The 16413-nt window shown below is 39.4% G+C and overlaps 1 protein-coding gene across 1 annotated transcript in view; it reads right to left on the bottom strand.

Moving 5' to 3' along the window:
- TOPAZ1 (testis and ovary specific TOPAZ 1) overlaps positions 1 to 16413 on the bottom strand; it is a 101670-nt gene that overhangs the window by 4933 nt on the left and 80324 nt on the right. Inside the window, exons 18-20 of the mRNA XM_004614602.2 lie at positions 15490 to 15693; positions 6783 to 6966; positions 4714 to 4928 (exon numbers count right to left, since the gene is read on the bottom strand). Of these exons, the coding sequence (XP_004614659.2) occupies positions 4714 to 4928; positions 6783 to 6966; positions 15490 to 15693 (603 nt within the window). The remainder of the gene's footprint in view (positions 1 to 4713; positions 4929 to 6782; positions 6967 to 15489; positions 15694 to 16413) is intronic.

Raw genomic sequence — 16413 nt, 5'->3', positions numbered from 1 at the left:
AGTCTCCCTCTATCTCACTTCCCATATTTCACAGCACTTATCCCCATTTCATCATAGTAAGTCTTTTTTTTTTTCTTTTTGAGTCACACCTGGCATTGCACAGGGGTTACTCCTGGTTCATGCACTCAGGAATTACTTCTGGCGGTGCTCAGGGGACCATATGGGATGCTGGGAATCGAACCCGGGTAGGCTGTGTGCAAAGCAAATGCCCTACCCGCTATACTATCACTCCAGCCCCCTTCATAGTAAGTCTTAAGTAATTCTGAGTAACAGTTGTAGACACAATTATATAATAAATCACAACTAAAATACAATGTTATTACATAAATAAATTTAAAAAGTTTACTTAGTACTAACTTCAGAAGCACTAGAATTTTGTAGTCGTAAGTTTGTACAGTCATAAATTTGCTCCAATAATACTGTCATTACCATATTTTCCTTGTTTTCTGGGGGGGGGGGCATACACAGCTGTGTGCAGAGCTTGTTCCTGGTTCCGTGCCCAGGACTATGTGGTTTGACCATGTGCAAGGGAAACGCACTATGTGATGCACTATCTCTCCAGCCCCTCATTACAATATTTTGGAATTCCTTTATAAAAACACTCTGTTTTTATATAAAAAAAAGTCAGGATTTATTACCTTACTCAAATTTGAGCAGGGTGGGAGGTTGGCTGTACCCAGCAGTGCTCAGGAGTCCCTCCTGGTGGTAATCTGGCCTGGTTGAACCAGGGTGACAGCACACAAGGAAAGCACCTTAAAACTTTATCGGGGGGGGGGGGCGGAGTGATAGCACAGTGGGTAGGGCATTTGCCTTGCACGCGGCCGACCCGGGTTCGATCCCCAGCATCCCATATGGTCCCCCAAGCACCACCAGGAGTAATTCCTGAGTGCAAAGCCAGGAGTAACCCCTGAGCATCGTTGGGTGTGACGCAAAAAAAAAACAAACCACCTTTATTGGGGGCGGGGATGGTCCTACATGGTGTTGCTCAGAGATTATTCCTGCTACTGTGCTTATGGGTCACTCCTCAAAGTGCTCAGGGGACCATATGGGGCATTGGGGACTGAATCCTGCTTGGACATGTGCAAGACAAAAGCCTTATCTACTGTACTATCACTCTGGCCAAGGCAAGAATCTTACCTCCATACTATCTTCCCCTCTGCCTCAAATTTTCTCTAAATTATTTAAAAAATGATTTAAAAAATCAAATCTAATATACCAGATTAAGTGTTGAAGATGATCCCCTGAATGACTGTTACAGATTTCTTTTTTTGAGGGGGTGGGGGGTGGCTTTGGGGCCACGCCCAAAATGATGGGGAATACTCCTGGTGGTGCTCAGGGGATCCTATGGGGTGCTGGGGATTGAACTCAGGCTGGCTACATGCAAGGCACCCTCCCTACCCACTTTATTCCCTCTCTGGCCCCTGCTACAGATTTTTAATGTTACTTCAGCAGGGCAGGAGAGATAGTACAGGGTGCTTGGTGCCTGGCATGCTGCTGGGTCTTGTATAATCCCCAACACAGGGGCATATGGTTCTCTGAGCACAGAATAAAGAGTGAGCCTTGAGTACCATCAGGGGCGTGGCCCACCTCTCCTCCTCTCACAGTGAAGACTACTTCAGCAAATGTAGTATAAAATAAACAATTCCTTGTTTGAATATTTAAATCTGAAGTATTTGGTTGTGATGTAGGCAGGTAGATAGGGAAAGGCCCTTGGCAATGAAAATTGAGATTTAACAGAGTCTCTGGGAAGGAGACTCTTCAGACTTGCAGATACAAGAAAACAAAAGACCTGGAAGAAACCATCAGCAGACCCTGAGGATAATGGACCCCTCCCCAGGAGGTTCCCCAAAGAATGCCCTCACCACTCCCAACCTCCCTGGTAACCTTAGCAATGAACTTTTACCTGGAAAGAAACTCCACGTGGGGGCAGGTTGAAGAAACCGTATAAAAGACACCTTGAACTAAGAAAGCACACGCATATGCTGCCTGAGCCCATGTGCTGCTTGCGCCCGCGTAGCCAAACACATGTCGCCCGCATCTCCCCTCTTGAGATGTGTACTTTCATGCTTTCATACTTTTGTGTCTAAAGCTCGGTTACGTGTAGGGGCTTCTTCCACCCTTGGAGAAGCCCGAGTTCTCTCTTGAGCACATTATTCTTATTCTCTCTCCCACTTATCCCTTCCTCCTTCCCTCAGAAACCTCTATATAAAATCTATTTTATATAGACAAGCAGAGACACTGCTTGTCTACTCCTGAAATTCTTTTCCGAGAGCGAGACAAGAACCTAGTAACTCTGGGTCCCGGGTGGTAGAGGCGGTTGGGGAGAAAGTGACCGTCTTTCTCCTTCCTACTTCATTCAAGTCACCCGTGGGGCCCACCAACATCAGTTGAAATAGGTTGTTTTCCCCCCTCGCCCCATGCTTGAACCTTTAAACACTGATTTACAGTTGTTCAAATAGTTGTTTCAGGTATTTCAATATTCCAACATCAATCTCACCACCAGTGTGACCTTCCCTCTACCAATGTCCCCAGCTCCTCCTCCACCCTTCCCCCTTAGCAGGCACAAAATAATTGACTTGGGGCTGGAGCGATAGCACAGCGGGTAGGGCGTTTGCCTTGCACGCGGCCGACCCAGGTTCGAATCCCAGCATCCCATATGGTCCCCTGAGCACCGCCAGGGGTGATTCCTGAGTGCATGAGCCAGGAGTGACCCCTGTGCATCGCCGGGTGTGACCCAAAAAGCAAAAAAAAAAAACCAAAAAAAAACCCCACCAAAATAATTGACTTTATATTGTCTGTTAAAACATGTATCTCACAATGGTGTTAATAAAGTCATTGTGTGAGGATTTATTGAACTGTTATGTGCTAGTTGAGCCTTTTGTATTGTTTTCTTTAGGATAACATAGCCTCAGGTAGTTTAGGTTTACTGGGTTACTCCCATCACAGTGCTCCCATTCCTGTGTTTATTTGTAACTTCTTTGTGTTCTGCTGACTTGTAAATATTGTTTTTCTTGGGGCTGGAGGAATAGCACAGCGGGTAGGGCATTTGCCTTGCACATGGCCGACCCAGGTTCGAATCCCAGCATCCCATATGGTCCCCTGAGCACCGCCAGGGGTGATTCCTGAATGCAGAGCCAGGAGTAACCCCTGTGCATCGCTGGGTGTGACCTGAAAAGAAAATATATATATATTGTTTTTCTCTTTTCCTTGAGTCCTTTGCATAGTTTATTCAGAGCCATGTCCTTTTGTATGGGCACAGGAAGACAGTAGCATATGCTATGCTTTTGTAACCTGGGAGTCATTTGACGCTACATGATAGTTTCCTCCTGGGCATCTGTTCTCTAGACCTAAGCCTCAGCTGCCTTTACTTCCTAGCACCCCCAAAAGCAGGGTCCCGATGAGGGACGGGATGGACCCAGTGCAAGTGGTGAGTTATGTGCTACCCTGGCATCAAGATGGGCCTGGCCAAAGCGCCTAATGCTTAACTATAAGTAAAGAGCTTGGTCATGGACAAATGCTGTCATGATCCAAAAAGTAACAACTAGATTCGGACCCTGCTAGGGTTAGGAATGATTAATCTGGCCTGAGTGCTGTAGTCTGAATCTGTGGGAAGATGTTGCCAGGAGAGCTGCCCTACAAGTCTCAATGTACCTTTTGCTATGTCCATACAAAAATAACTAGTATTAAGATGTGAACAAGTTCATGGACTAAGGAAAGGAGAAAAACCTTAAAAGGTATTTTTCCTGCTGGCAGTCATTAAGGGCTTTGGAATGCCCGGTCCTCAGGAAGGGCTTTTTTATGTTGATTTTGCTACCTGACTGTGTGTAGCCTAGAGGGCAAGGTGGGAGAGACAAGTAGGAGGAGAGACTAGTGAAGTATGATAGAGCAGCAGATCCAGAGAGGATGGAGCTAGGAGTGCGGGAGACGAGAAGATGGAAGATTGAATAAACAGTAACTGATCAGCAGCCAGCTTGGTCCTTGTTCTTCCTTCACCTTTCCTTGGCGAACAGCCGTCCTGATTCAGCCCATACATGCACAACGGTTCCAGAGCACCAAACACAGGTGGTGAGACAGAGCCGCTGGAGAGCCTGCGAGTGCACATGCCCTTCGGTGTGCATAGTTTTTTAGTTTTCACTCTTTGAGTTTAGTGAGCTTCTATGTGAGTGAGTTTCCCATCTAATTTGCTGTGCTCCTGCTTGGCTGTTAGTATTATGAAACTAGGGTCCCATGGCTGCCTATGTGGCTGTGTGCTCCAAGAGCTGTGGGACTGGGAGGATTCAGCAAGTAAGTGTGTCTTTGAGAACAGTCACGGAGTTGTGAGGCTGGGCCAGAGGAAGCAGCATGGGCTTATCTCCTTCGAACATATATATCCTTGGGTCCCATCTTTGTAGATTTTTCTGAAAGCTCCAGTTAACTACTTGGATCTTACCCTGTTTTGAGTTTCTCTCATTAAACACCGCATAATTCCTTTTACTCACTGTTCCCATTTCATAGTAAATACTTTTTATGAGAATTAAAGATAGACCAAAAAGTAATTAGAAAAATTAGTGTGGATTAAACCCTTATATATCAAAATTTTTGTGTTTGAAAAGTGGTAACCATAAATGAATAAAGAGTAAAAGCTGAATGTAGTGAAAACCGAATTTTTATTGCTTTTCATTTTCTACAATGATTACTTGAGCTTAAAAAAAAAAAAAGCCTTTATTAACTAACGGTTACTGAAAAGCCAAAACTTTCCAGCCCACTTCATATTCCCTTTCAACCATTTCAAGGCAGAACAATGTTCCATACTATAAACCTGTTCCTTATTAACATTGACAGTCATATGCTTAACGAAAAGCTTTGGATCCGATATACGAGCAGCCATAATTAATCTTTCCACTGCAGCTTGATAATCATCCTTGCTTCGAGTTTTGTTTTCTTCACATCTAAAAGTGAACACCTCATAAATTCAGGAACTAAAAGTAGTTATAGATACTTCCAAAGATTCGTTTACATGTACTGGCATTAAGCTGGGACGGTTTTTATTATATTAACAGTGACCTTCAAAAATATTTTTATCATGACACACAAAAGAGAGTACTTATTTTAAACCTCAACAAAATGACTTATCTCTATAATATACTCTACTTGTTTCCATTTTTTTAACCAAATTTACTATTTCCTAAATTGATTTCACAAAACTGTAATTGGCTGTTTGAAAACAAATCTAGTAACTTCTATGTTTGTACAAAGTTGATAACTGCGTAATTATCATTATACTGCATAACTATTTAATTGAAAGATTTTGAAACTCACAGTTTCAAAATATATATATGTATAGATGTGTATATATATACATATACCCTGGTTCGATTCCTCCGTCCCTCTAGGAGAGCCCGGCAAGCTACCGAGAGTTTCCCGCCCGAACGGCAGAGCCTGGCAAGCTACCCGTGGTGTATTCAATAGGCAAAAAAACGGTAACAAGTCTCAAAATGGAGACATTACTGGTGACCGCTCGAGCAAATCGATGAAAAGGACAACAGTGCTACAGTGCTACATACATATATATGTATATATATAGGGAGGCAAACACCAAATGGTGCTCAGGGATTATCCCTGGCTCTCTGTTCAGGGATCACTCCTGGTGGGGATCAGGTGCCAGTAATCAAGCCTGGGTCAGTGTTGTACAAGATAAGTTCCCTGCCTGTTTTACTCTTTCTCTGCCCACCCTATTGTTAACTATTTTAAATTATAAGCATATATGTATGTAGCTAACATGTGGTAACAAATTACAAGCTAAATGCCTTCAATTAATTTCTGGTTACTGTTTTTAGTTCTAGTAACAAGGTACTAATTTACTAAATGCTAGAATTTACTTTAGTCAGGATATAGTTCTGGTAGAGCATCTGCTTTGTATATGTAAATTTACTTCTCTTGTAACGTTTCCTGAGGTCTCCAATTTTAATAAAGTTCATACCTCATGGCTGTTTTCCTACGAGCTAGTGACTGCAGCTCCTAACTACAATAATCCTGCTAAGATGCTCAAACTCCTGATGCTCAAATGGGATATTATTTGCTGCTTTAATTAAAACTTGAGATAACTTATACATAGTAAAAAAAAAAATTGGTATAATACTTAGTTCTGAGGATTTGGTTTATAGTACCCATAAACCAAAACAAAATTTTTTGTCAAGCTCTAAAACCAGAATCTCAAAAGATCCTTACATCATAAGCTTCCTGGATAAAGCTGACATAAAATTGAGTGACAGAATCCTGAATTCTAGGACTTTGAGCAAAATTATTCAGGAGATGGCTATTCGTGTCCAACAGCTACCTTATAATATGTATGCATGGCTTTATTTTCAATAGGGCTGACTGGACCTAACAGCTTTCACTTACTTCCCTTTTAGATTTGAAAAATCTTTTGTGCTAATCATAATGAAATAATTTTTAGGTTCTCATATATAACCTAACCCTGTACATATATCTAATTTAACCTTATATCTAACTATAGAAGAGAAAGATATCCGCAGAGAACTCATCTTCTTCAAACTTGTTAAAGTTTACTGAATTTTGCCTTGTTTGTTTTTAAGTCGCAAAGAGGTTAAATTATTTCTTAATTTGAATATCACCTAGGTTGCAAACATATATAATATATGAATATATATTTTTACATATACACACACATACGGGTATGTGTGTGTGTGTGTATTTGTGTATATGTATGTCTCCAAACCCAGGGCAGTTGTGGGGAGCTATACTGTTTTCAGTATACTCTAATTAGAAGGAACATCACTAACCTTTTCAAAACTATCTGCAGTGTCTGTGTAGAAGGTCCAGGACTCTGAATACTACTAGCATTAGATACCAGGAAGATTTCAATGGCGAAAAGCATTTCAATCTCAGATAAATAAGATGGAAGCATAAGAAGTTTTCGGTAAAAATTTCCCTCCAAAATTGGATAGCAACCCAATAAAACAGCATCTGAAAATCAAATAACAGGTCAGACTTAACTGAAATTTCAATCGGCAAACACTTAAGGACTTCCAAAATATTTATAATAATCACTTACAGAAAAATAAGCAGATTTAGTATATAAATAGCATGGTATACAAATTATGAGTACATTTACAAACATACAATATACATTTAGTATATAAGTTATAATCATATATGAAATTATTCTATATAAGATACTTTTGAAATATTAACTACAAAGTGAGCAATACAGATAAAAACTGGAAAAAATGATTTAGGCTTCACCATGGCAATTGCTACTCAGTTTTCAGTTATTTGTGTGTGAACACAATATAATTTCAGAATAACTAAAAACCAAAATAGGGGCTGGAGCCATAGCACAGCGGGTAGGGCATTTGCCTTGCATGAGGCTGACCCGGGTTCGAATCCCAGCATCCCATATGGTCCCCTGGGCATTGCCAGTAGTAATTCCTGAGTGAAGAGCCAGGAGTAACCCCTGTGCATCGCCAGGTGTGACCCAAAAAGCAAAATAAATAAATAAATAAATAAATAAAAACCAAAACAGTTACTTGGGTTTAGTTTTAAGGGGATGTAATGGCATATATTTGTCTATTTTGAATTATGAATGCAAATGATGGAAGAAAATAAATTTAAAAATTTAACTACCACAGTTGTATGATTTTTTAAAGTGCAGTACTTAAAAAGTGTTATGCATCATTTATGTAATAAATATTGTTCTTTATGTTTGGCACTGAGCTAAGTACTAATATAAAAAACCAAGAATACATTTTAGTTCTGTAAGTGTTACAGCTTTAGTTCAATGTGTTACAGCTATATTTCCCATCTCATATCCTAGAAATTCCTTTTCAAGAAAAAGAAATTTAACTTTTAAGCTGTTGAGTACTTATTATAAGTGAAATATAGGGACAGCTCAAGGGTGTGGATATCCAAATTGCATATAGGCTATATTACATTCTTCTAATTTCTGAAACCAACTGATCTGATGTGAGAATCATTCAAAATGTTTATAGATATTTATTCAAGAAATATATTGGTTTGTTTTTGTTTTGGGGCTGCACCTGGAGATGCTGGGGTGGGTGCTGGGGGTTGTTCTGAGCAGGACTGAGGGACTGTGCAGTGCTGAGGACTGAAGCTGCGCATCCTGCATGCAAAGCACATACTCCAGACCAATGAGCTACCTCTTCAACTCAAATAACCTTTTTAATGTGGATGATGATAACTAATCTTTGAGGTCAACTATGTGCTAGAAACCTGTGCTAAAAAAAAACAGGCTCTGTATGCATTTAACCTGATAATTCACTACCTTTAAAATAATGTGCAACTCCCAGATTATAGAGGAGGAGCTCTGGTGAACACCCTTTTTTTTTTTTTCTTTTTGGGTCACACCTGGCGATGCTCAGGGGTTACTCCTGGCTCATGCACTCAGGAATTACTCCTGGCGGTGCTCAGGGGACCATATGGGATGTTGGGAATCGAACCCGGGTTGGCCGCGTGCAAGGCAAACACCTACCCGCTGTGCTATGGCTCTAGCCCCCCCACCCATTTTTTTTAACAGATATTAAATTCCCAAACAGCAACCCTAAATGACAGTCAAGACCCACAAACTACTCATGAACTCTTACATACATAATTTATATACATTCCTATTCTACTTTTCTGGTAAAAGTATGAAAAATAGCAAATTGAGTCAACATTTACTAACATTACTTTTTTCCTAGAGGGCAGGAGGAAGGTAATGGAACAACACCACTCTTCCATTCCTGACTGAATATTAGCTCTGAGAAAAAAGTGGTTATTTAGGTCTAGAGAGAAATAAATCAGGAACTTTTAGTACGACAACTACTTTATTGTCCTTAGGCAATTTTCTTCTAATTAGTCTGGGAACAAAATCAGAGTCTAGGAAAAAAAAGTGTAAGACAAAATAGAATGAAAAAAGTTGAAATCCATATATCTGACGTGGGAATTGTGTTCAGGTATGTATCATATACTCACAGTCAGAAGTCACTTGATGATGGGGATATGTTCTGAGAAGAGCATTATTAGGTGATTTTTGTCATGCGACTATATAGTGTAATTACAGAAACCTATAAATTTAGCCTATCCACATCTAGGCTACTGGGTACAGCATACGTGGTTCACTATCATTCATTACTGATGGAAACTTCATGAAGTGACACATGACTATATATGTGGGTATTTGCATATACACACATTCTTATGACTCAAAAGCAAAATTTTATTTTTAGTGGAGAGAGAAAAAAATGGACAAGTAAAAGATGGGGCTTCAGAGATAGTATAGCAGGTAGGGCACTTGCCTTGCATGTGGTTTAATTCCTGACACCCCATAAATTCCCCTGAGTTCTGCCAAGAATGATCCTTGAGAGCAGAGTCAGGAGTAAGTCCTCCATATGGTCCCCAAACCAAAACCAAAAGCCAAAACAAACAAAACAAAGAAATTAAAAGATGATTTTCTCTTTTTAGGGAGAAGAGGGCCACACATGTTGATGCTCGGTGAATTCGATACTGAGGGTTGAACATGGGGGTCCTGCATCCAAAGCATGTACTCTAAGCCCTGTTAGCTATCTTCATAGCTGGTAAATCCTCTTAGGAAAATGGTCTGACAATTCCTCAAAACACTAAACAGATTTACCCTATGAGCCAGCAATTTTGCTCTCAAGAGAAAAATATATCTACAAAGAAATTTGCATATGAATGTTTGTGGCAGTGTTATTTTTAATAGCCAAAATATAGCAACTCAGAAGTTCATCAATTAATGGATAAATTTCACACAATGAATTATTATCCAGCAATAAAAAGGAATGAAGTACCAGTGTATACTAGAACCTTAAAAACATGCTATGCTAAGTGCGACAGGTGAATGGATTATGAAGGTGTGGTATGTATACACAATGGAATACGAGGCAGCTGGAAGGAACAAGGAAATCATGCAATTTGCTGCAAGGTAGACGGAACCGAAAGGTAGCAGAAGTAAGCCAGAAGAACAAAGACAGACACAGGATGACCTTACTTATCTGTGGTATACAGAATGCCTGATGAGGAATTGTATTGTAGTAAAAGGGGGATGCCCAGTTCACCCTTGACCCCAGTGTTTAGAAAGGATAAGGAGAGAGAAGAAAAGAAGTCAAGGGGGAAAAAAAAAAGGGAAGTAATGGGTATGAATAAGCATCAAAGCTTCAATTATACCAGTGAGGAGTGAGTGGTATAGCGATGTATCCAAAACACAGACTCAACAAAACTGAAAGCATGAGATCTAAGCTGCAACCAAGGAAACTCTGTAATGTGCCTATAAAATTGACAAGCAGTTGGGGTGGAGGGAAACTGACACTGGTGGTGGGGTTGGTGTTGAAATATTATATGCCTAAAACTCAACCATCAATAACTTTGTAAATCACAGTTCTTTAATTAAAAAAATGAATGTGAAAAAAATATGCTAAGTGTAAGAAGGCATTTAGAAAAAAACTATACATTGAATGAGACCATTGCCCAGACAGGCAAATTCATAGAAACAGATGGGGCTGGATTGGGTGAGATATCTAGAATATGGAAAAGGAATGCTTGATGTGTTTAAGGTTTCTTTTTTTAGAGGTGTTGAAGATTTTTCTAAAATTGGGTTGTGGTATGGCTGTGTGACTCTATGAATATAATAAAAATGCACTGGATATGTCAAGTGGGTGAATTCTGTGGTAAGTGTAATTTTCAAAATCTGTAAAATAATCAAAATCAAGTCCTGTTAGCTGTGATTGTAAGACTTTGGAAGGCTTCTAGTCACTGTTAAACTATATGAAGAGGAATCGAGCTGCAATGATATTTTAAATGTCAACACTGTCAGAAAACCAGACATTCTCAAGAATAATTAGTGACTATAAATTTACTCTTTTTGTTTTGTAATTCAGGTATTCTCAAAGGACAACAAAACACTCTTTATCCTAAAATCTTATTTCCCTAAGTCCCAGAAGAGTTACTGCATATAAAATTAGACAGAAAAATATTTAAAAGCAAAAAAGTGTTAATAAGAAAGATACTACATTATAGCTAGACACTAATTGCTTATTTTGGCATTAAAGGCAATGCCATTTTTTTTTTTTTTTTGCTTTTTGGGTCACACCCAGTGATGCTCAGGAGTTACTCGTGGCTCTGTACTCAGGAATTACTCCTGGCAGTACTGGGGAGACCATATGGGATGCTGGGGATTGAACCCAGGTAGGCTGCATGCAAGGCAAACACCCTACCTACTGTACTATTGCTCCGGCCTCCCCCAATTTTTTAAAATAAATTATGATTAGGCTGAAAAACATTATCTGTAGTGCTGAAAGAACAGGGAATGATGAGAGACTGACTGATATGGAGCTTCTTTTTTGGTGGGATGAAAATTTTGTTTTGTTTTGGTTGGGTTTGTGGCCACACCCAGCAGCGCTTAGGGCTTTCTCCTAGCCCTACTCTCATGTGTCACTGCTGGAGGGCTTAGGGTACCAGAGACTGAACTCATTAATCACTCCTGGGGCCATATGGGAGGCAGTACCTGCTGTACTACTTACTGCTCTGGCTCTGAAAATGTTCTAAATTGTGGTGATAGTTGCACAACTCTGCAAATACACTGAAACCACTGAATTGTACAGTTTAATGGCAAGCTGTATAGTACTTGAATTACAGTATAATAAATCTAAAAAAAACTAAATTATTGAGTTTAGTTACTCTAATGCAAAATTTTACTTTCATCTTAAAAAATTTCATTGAAACCTTACTCAGTTTAAGTTTATATTTTGTTTCTGTAACATAAAATCACCTTCCTCTACAAGAAGTTATGGTATATATACTCAAAGGAATACTATGCTGCTCTAAGAAAGAACAAAATCATGATGATCTCTCTTATATGTGGGACTTAAAGATACAAAGCAAGGTAGCAACAAAGGGCAAAAGGCAACATAACAGGAAAGCTGATCCACAACTGAGTTAGGGGGTCTTGAAAGGGAAGTGGGCATACTGGTGATTGATATTGTGCTGGAATTATATGCATGAGAAACCATCATCAGGAGTATTATAAGTCACAGAACCTCAATCAATAGGAAGAAGTGAAAAAAAATGAACTGAAAAAAATAGCACCATAGAAATGATCATTCTGAATAAGAACTGAATGTTGAAAGTAGGTAAAGGGATGAGAGAGAGAGAGAGAGAGAGAGAGAGAGACAGAGACAGAGAGACAGAGAGAGACAGAGAGAGAAGGAGAGAGACAGAGACAGAGAGACAGAGAGTCTACAGTGTTCAAGCACAATCTAAATTCTTAATTACCATCAATTTTCTCAGATTAAATTCACATGGAAGTAACTCCTTTCCATTCTTGGGGGAGAAAAAATAATAACAGCAGGGGCCAGAGTGATACTACAGTGAATAGGGTGCTAACCTGGCATGTTATATATTCACCTGGCCAGTGAATAGGTGGCCAACCTGGGTTTGATTCCTGGCATCCCTTATGATCGCCTGAGCACTACCAGGAATGATTTTTGTATGCAGAGCCAGAAGTAACCCCTGAGCACTGCTAGATGTGGTCCCCAAACAAAACAAAACAAAAACCTATAAAATCAATCTAATGAAGTAAAAAGAAGCAAAATTTAAAAATAGCCATACAAAAATTAAAAAATTTAAAGTAGAAAAATGAAAACTAAACCAAAGAATTTTCTTGTAGCATTTTACCCAATCTGGAGAATTCTGAAAAAATACCCATCAACATTTATTTAAAAAACTAAAATAGGGGCCGGAGCGATAGCACAGCGGGTAGGGCGTTTGCCTTGCACGCGGCCGACCCGGGTTCGATCCCCGGCATCCCATATGGTCCCCCAAGCACCGCCAGGAGTAATTCCTGAGTGCAGAGCCAGGAGTAACCCCTGAGCATCGCTGGGTGTGACCCAAAAAGAAAAAAAAAAAAAAACCTAAAATAAAATGATACACAATAGTATTCTGTGTGATTTTTTTTCTTTTCTGGGGAGAGGGTATTAGGCAGAGAAATGTGCCCAAGGGGTGCTCAGGAGACCCAGTAGCCACCACCATTAATCCTCAGCCAGCAGTACATTTTAAGGGCCTGAGGACTCAATGCTGTCAGGCTCTGCAGTGCTGGGGATATGTGGACTATCAGGGTGGTGCTGGGGGCCTCCCAGGCCAGAGCTACAGGTACGTGGGGTAGAATGTGGTGCTGGAAACTGAACCTTGGTTTATGGTTTATCTCTTAACCCCTGCACTAGCTCCTAGCCCCTGTATTTATGATTTCTTGCTATGGAAAAAATATTTTTGTAGAGATGTAAGGTGATGAAACATAATCACAAAATTTGAGTAAGTTATTATGAAAAAAATTCTATTCTTTATGTACATTTAATCATCTGTGAAAATTAAATTTCGCTTTAGAATTTTTTATTGTAACCTATAATAAGAAATACATTTATATAATCACTTAATATAAATACATGTATTTTCTGAAGCAAAATGCTATAAAATAGTACTTAACTTCATACCTGTAATGAATACAAATTGGGGAAAAATAGTTACCATCTGTTCAGCTGATCACAGCTGGCAGTGAGAAAAACATTTCCAAGTTCAGAGTTTCTTGTGCTGGCAGTGGTGGCAGGAATGTGTGAATACCTGGCACAATGGTGATACCAAACAGGAACTCAAGTGTTGTTTTTTCTTTCTTGTATACTATCATTATTATTTTTTTTTGAGGGGGGTGGGATTGAGCAGTACTCAAGAATCAATCCTGGAGGTGCTTGGGGGGGCCATATGCATTGCCAGGGACCAAAACAGGGGTGGCTGCATGAAAGGCAAGCACCTTACTCTCTTACTATTTCACCGGGCATCTTTTGTGGTTTTTGAGGTGGTGCTTGAGGGCTGCTCTGACTCTGTGTTGTGGGTAACACAGGGTGGTGGTCAGGGGACTATGATGTACCAGGGATCAAATCTGTGTATTTTTACAAGGAAAGCATGTGCTCAGCCCAGAGCTACTTTTCTAGCCCACAAATGTTCCTTGTATACATAACAGAAATAGAGACTGAAAAAAAATTACTGAACAAATGGAGACATGAACTGTTTTCAACATCTACAAGGAATAACTTTCTAATTAAAATAGCTGCAACATGGCTTGAACTAGAGAAAACATTAATTTTCCTGACTTACTAATTACACAGAAATAGCAAATAGTTTAAGAAAATTCTATTACTAGAAATTTTGTGAAAATTATTATGTATCATACTGAAATCTAATAACAGCCTCTGTACTTCCTATGCAGCCTGCATCTGGAAACAACTGACTTTTCTAAGAACAGATGACTAGGTAAAGAAACTAGGGTACATATATGCAATGGAGTATTACTCTGCCATAAGAACAGATAAAGTCATGCAGTTTGCTGTAACACGGAGGGATGTGGCGAGTACCGTGCTGAGTGAAGTTAGAGGGAGAGAGACTGACACAGAGTGCTCTCTTTCATGTGTGGAGTGTAAGGAAACATAATGAGGGAAAAAATGAATGCCCAAAGACAACAGAACCAAGAACTTGAGACCTGGTAGTCAGCAGAAAACATGCCACTTGAATGGGTTGGGGAATAGGACAGGAAGGGGGCAATATCCATGGTGGAGGAAAGTGTTCAACCAGGAGGAGGAGGGATGCTGAAAGGTGGTCAAGTGTAATGTATGAAACCCTATCAGCAACAGGATTGTACACCACAGTGCAAAAAAATTATTAAAAAAAAAAAAGTGCCTCTCGTATAAGCAGACTGGTGGGTGGGAAGTAAATGGGGATGGGGGGATTAGAGGAGGGTAGTGGACAACGGTGAAGGGATCGATGTTGAAATGTTGCATGCCTGAAACCCAATCATGAATGACTTCTAATTTCATGATGACTAAATTAAAAAATAATCTAAAAAATATCCTGTCATAAAACATTAGGGATATGGCAGGGATAAATAAAATACTTAGGGATCAAGGAGATACCTTAAGAGATTAAACCTTGAGTTTAACCCCAAGCATTCTAGGGTGACCCCCACCAGCACGGCTGGGTGTAGCCCTGGTGGCTCCAGCACTGCAAAATTGAGCAGCAACACGTCCACCAACTGAGAACCTGCCAGGTTTGCAAAACTCAGCCAAGCATCACTGGACATGGTCTCGAGGCCTTAGAACACTGCTGGGACCTCACCCCACTGTGTGTAAATATTCCTTCCTAAACTTCATTCCACTCAATCTTCTTTCTATGTGAAGAAATACCTATGTGTTTAAGTTCTGTGCTCTCCAGTGGGTATACATATGTTTCTCCTCCCCCCTCACAAAGATAAAACTAATCAGAAACGAGAAAACAGGTTTCAGAAAAGCACAAATATTTTTGTATCACAATCTTTAAATGTGTATCAACTGTTCTAAAAAACATTTATATGCATAGTTGTAAATATGAAGGTTCAGGGTTAGAAAATGAAGATAAAATCATTTTAATTTAAGAATTTTAAATATAACTTACTTCTGTAGTGGGCTCTGGCTTTGAGCCATAAGCTACTCCTTCCTAAAGAAGTAATTAATCTTCTAAGAAAGGAAAAATCAATAGGTATGTTCTTTGAAATCATGAATTCTGCTACAGAGGACGACATACCAAGACTGTTGCTTTCTATACAGGCATCTAGAAGTTTATTAAAGAGAAGGCTATACTGGGAGACCACCACTGTTTCTGAAAAAAAAAAAAATTGAAATAATGAAATTGATCTCTCTTAGTCTCTTAAACTTCTTTCTTACCATTTTCCTTTTCCCCTCTGCGTCTTTTAGTATATTTCTGTCCACCACAGGAGTTACAGTCACTCAAACACAATCATCTTTCATATATTCTCTAAGTAGCTAACAAAAAAACCCATTCAACAAAAGCAAAGCCCTTTATTTACTTTGTAGTGACTCTGAAAGGACACTTGACAAGGATTTCAGAAGCTACAAAAAAACACCTCTATGATCCCTACAGTGACAGCATCTACAATACCTCAAAAGAATGAGGATCTGTCTGCATTATAGCAAAGTCCTTTTCCCATGACTAGAAATAAATAATCATTTCAATTAATAACTCTCAAATAAAAATGCCTTTATTAAGTATTTCAGTTCCTTAATTTTTTCTACTTGGAAAAAAGTAATGTTACTTTGGAAACATTCAACTCTTCTACTTCTTATTATAGAGTCACTTCAGCCTAGGACATAGGTTCTAGGCCTTTATCACATGATATTTTTCAGTGATTAAGGCTTTACCAGAAAATCCATCTGCTAACTATCTTTTCCTAAACATTATCACCAAGGAACTTCCCTAAGTTACCAACTCTGACTGATAAAGTAATTAAGGAAGGTATCATCTTTTGTTGTTGCTGTTTTGTCTGTTTTGGTGCCACACCCTTTGGGTGTTAGGAGCTTA

Source organism: Sorex araneus, chromosome 4, assembly GCF_027595985.1.
Source record: "Sorex araneus isolate mSorAra2 chromosome 4, mSorAra2.pri, whole genome shotgun sequence".
Lineage (NCBI taxonomy): Eukaryota > Metazoa > Chordata > Mammalia > Eulipotyphla > Soricidae > Sorex > Sorex araneus.
Note: the sequence above shows the minus strand (reverse complement) of the source record. Positions and strands in the feature narration are given on the sequence as shown.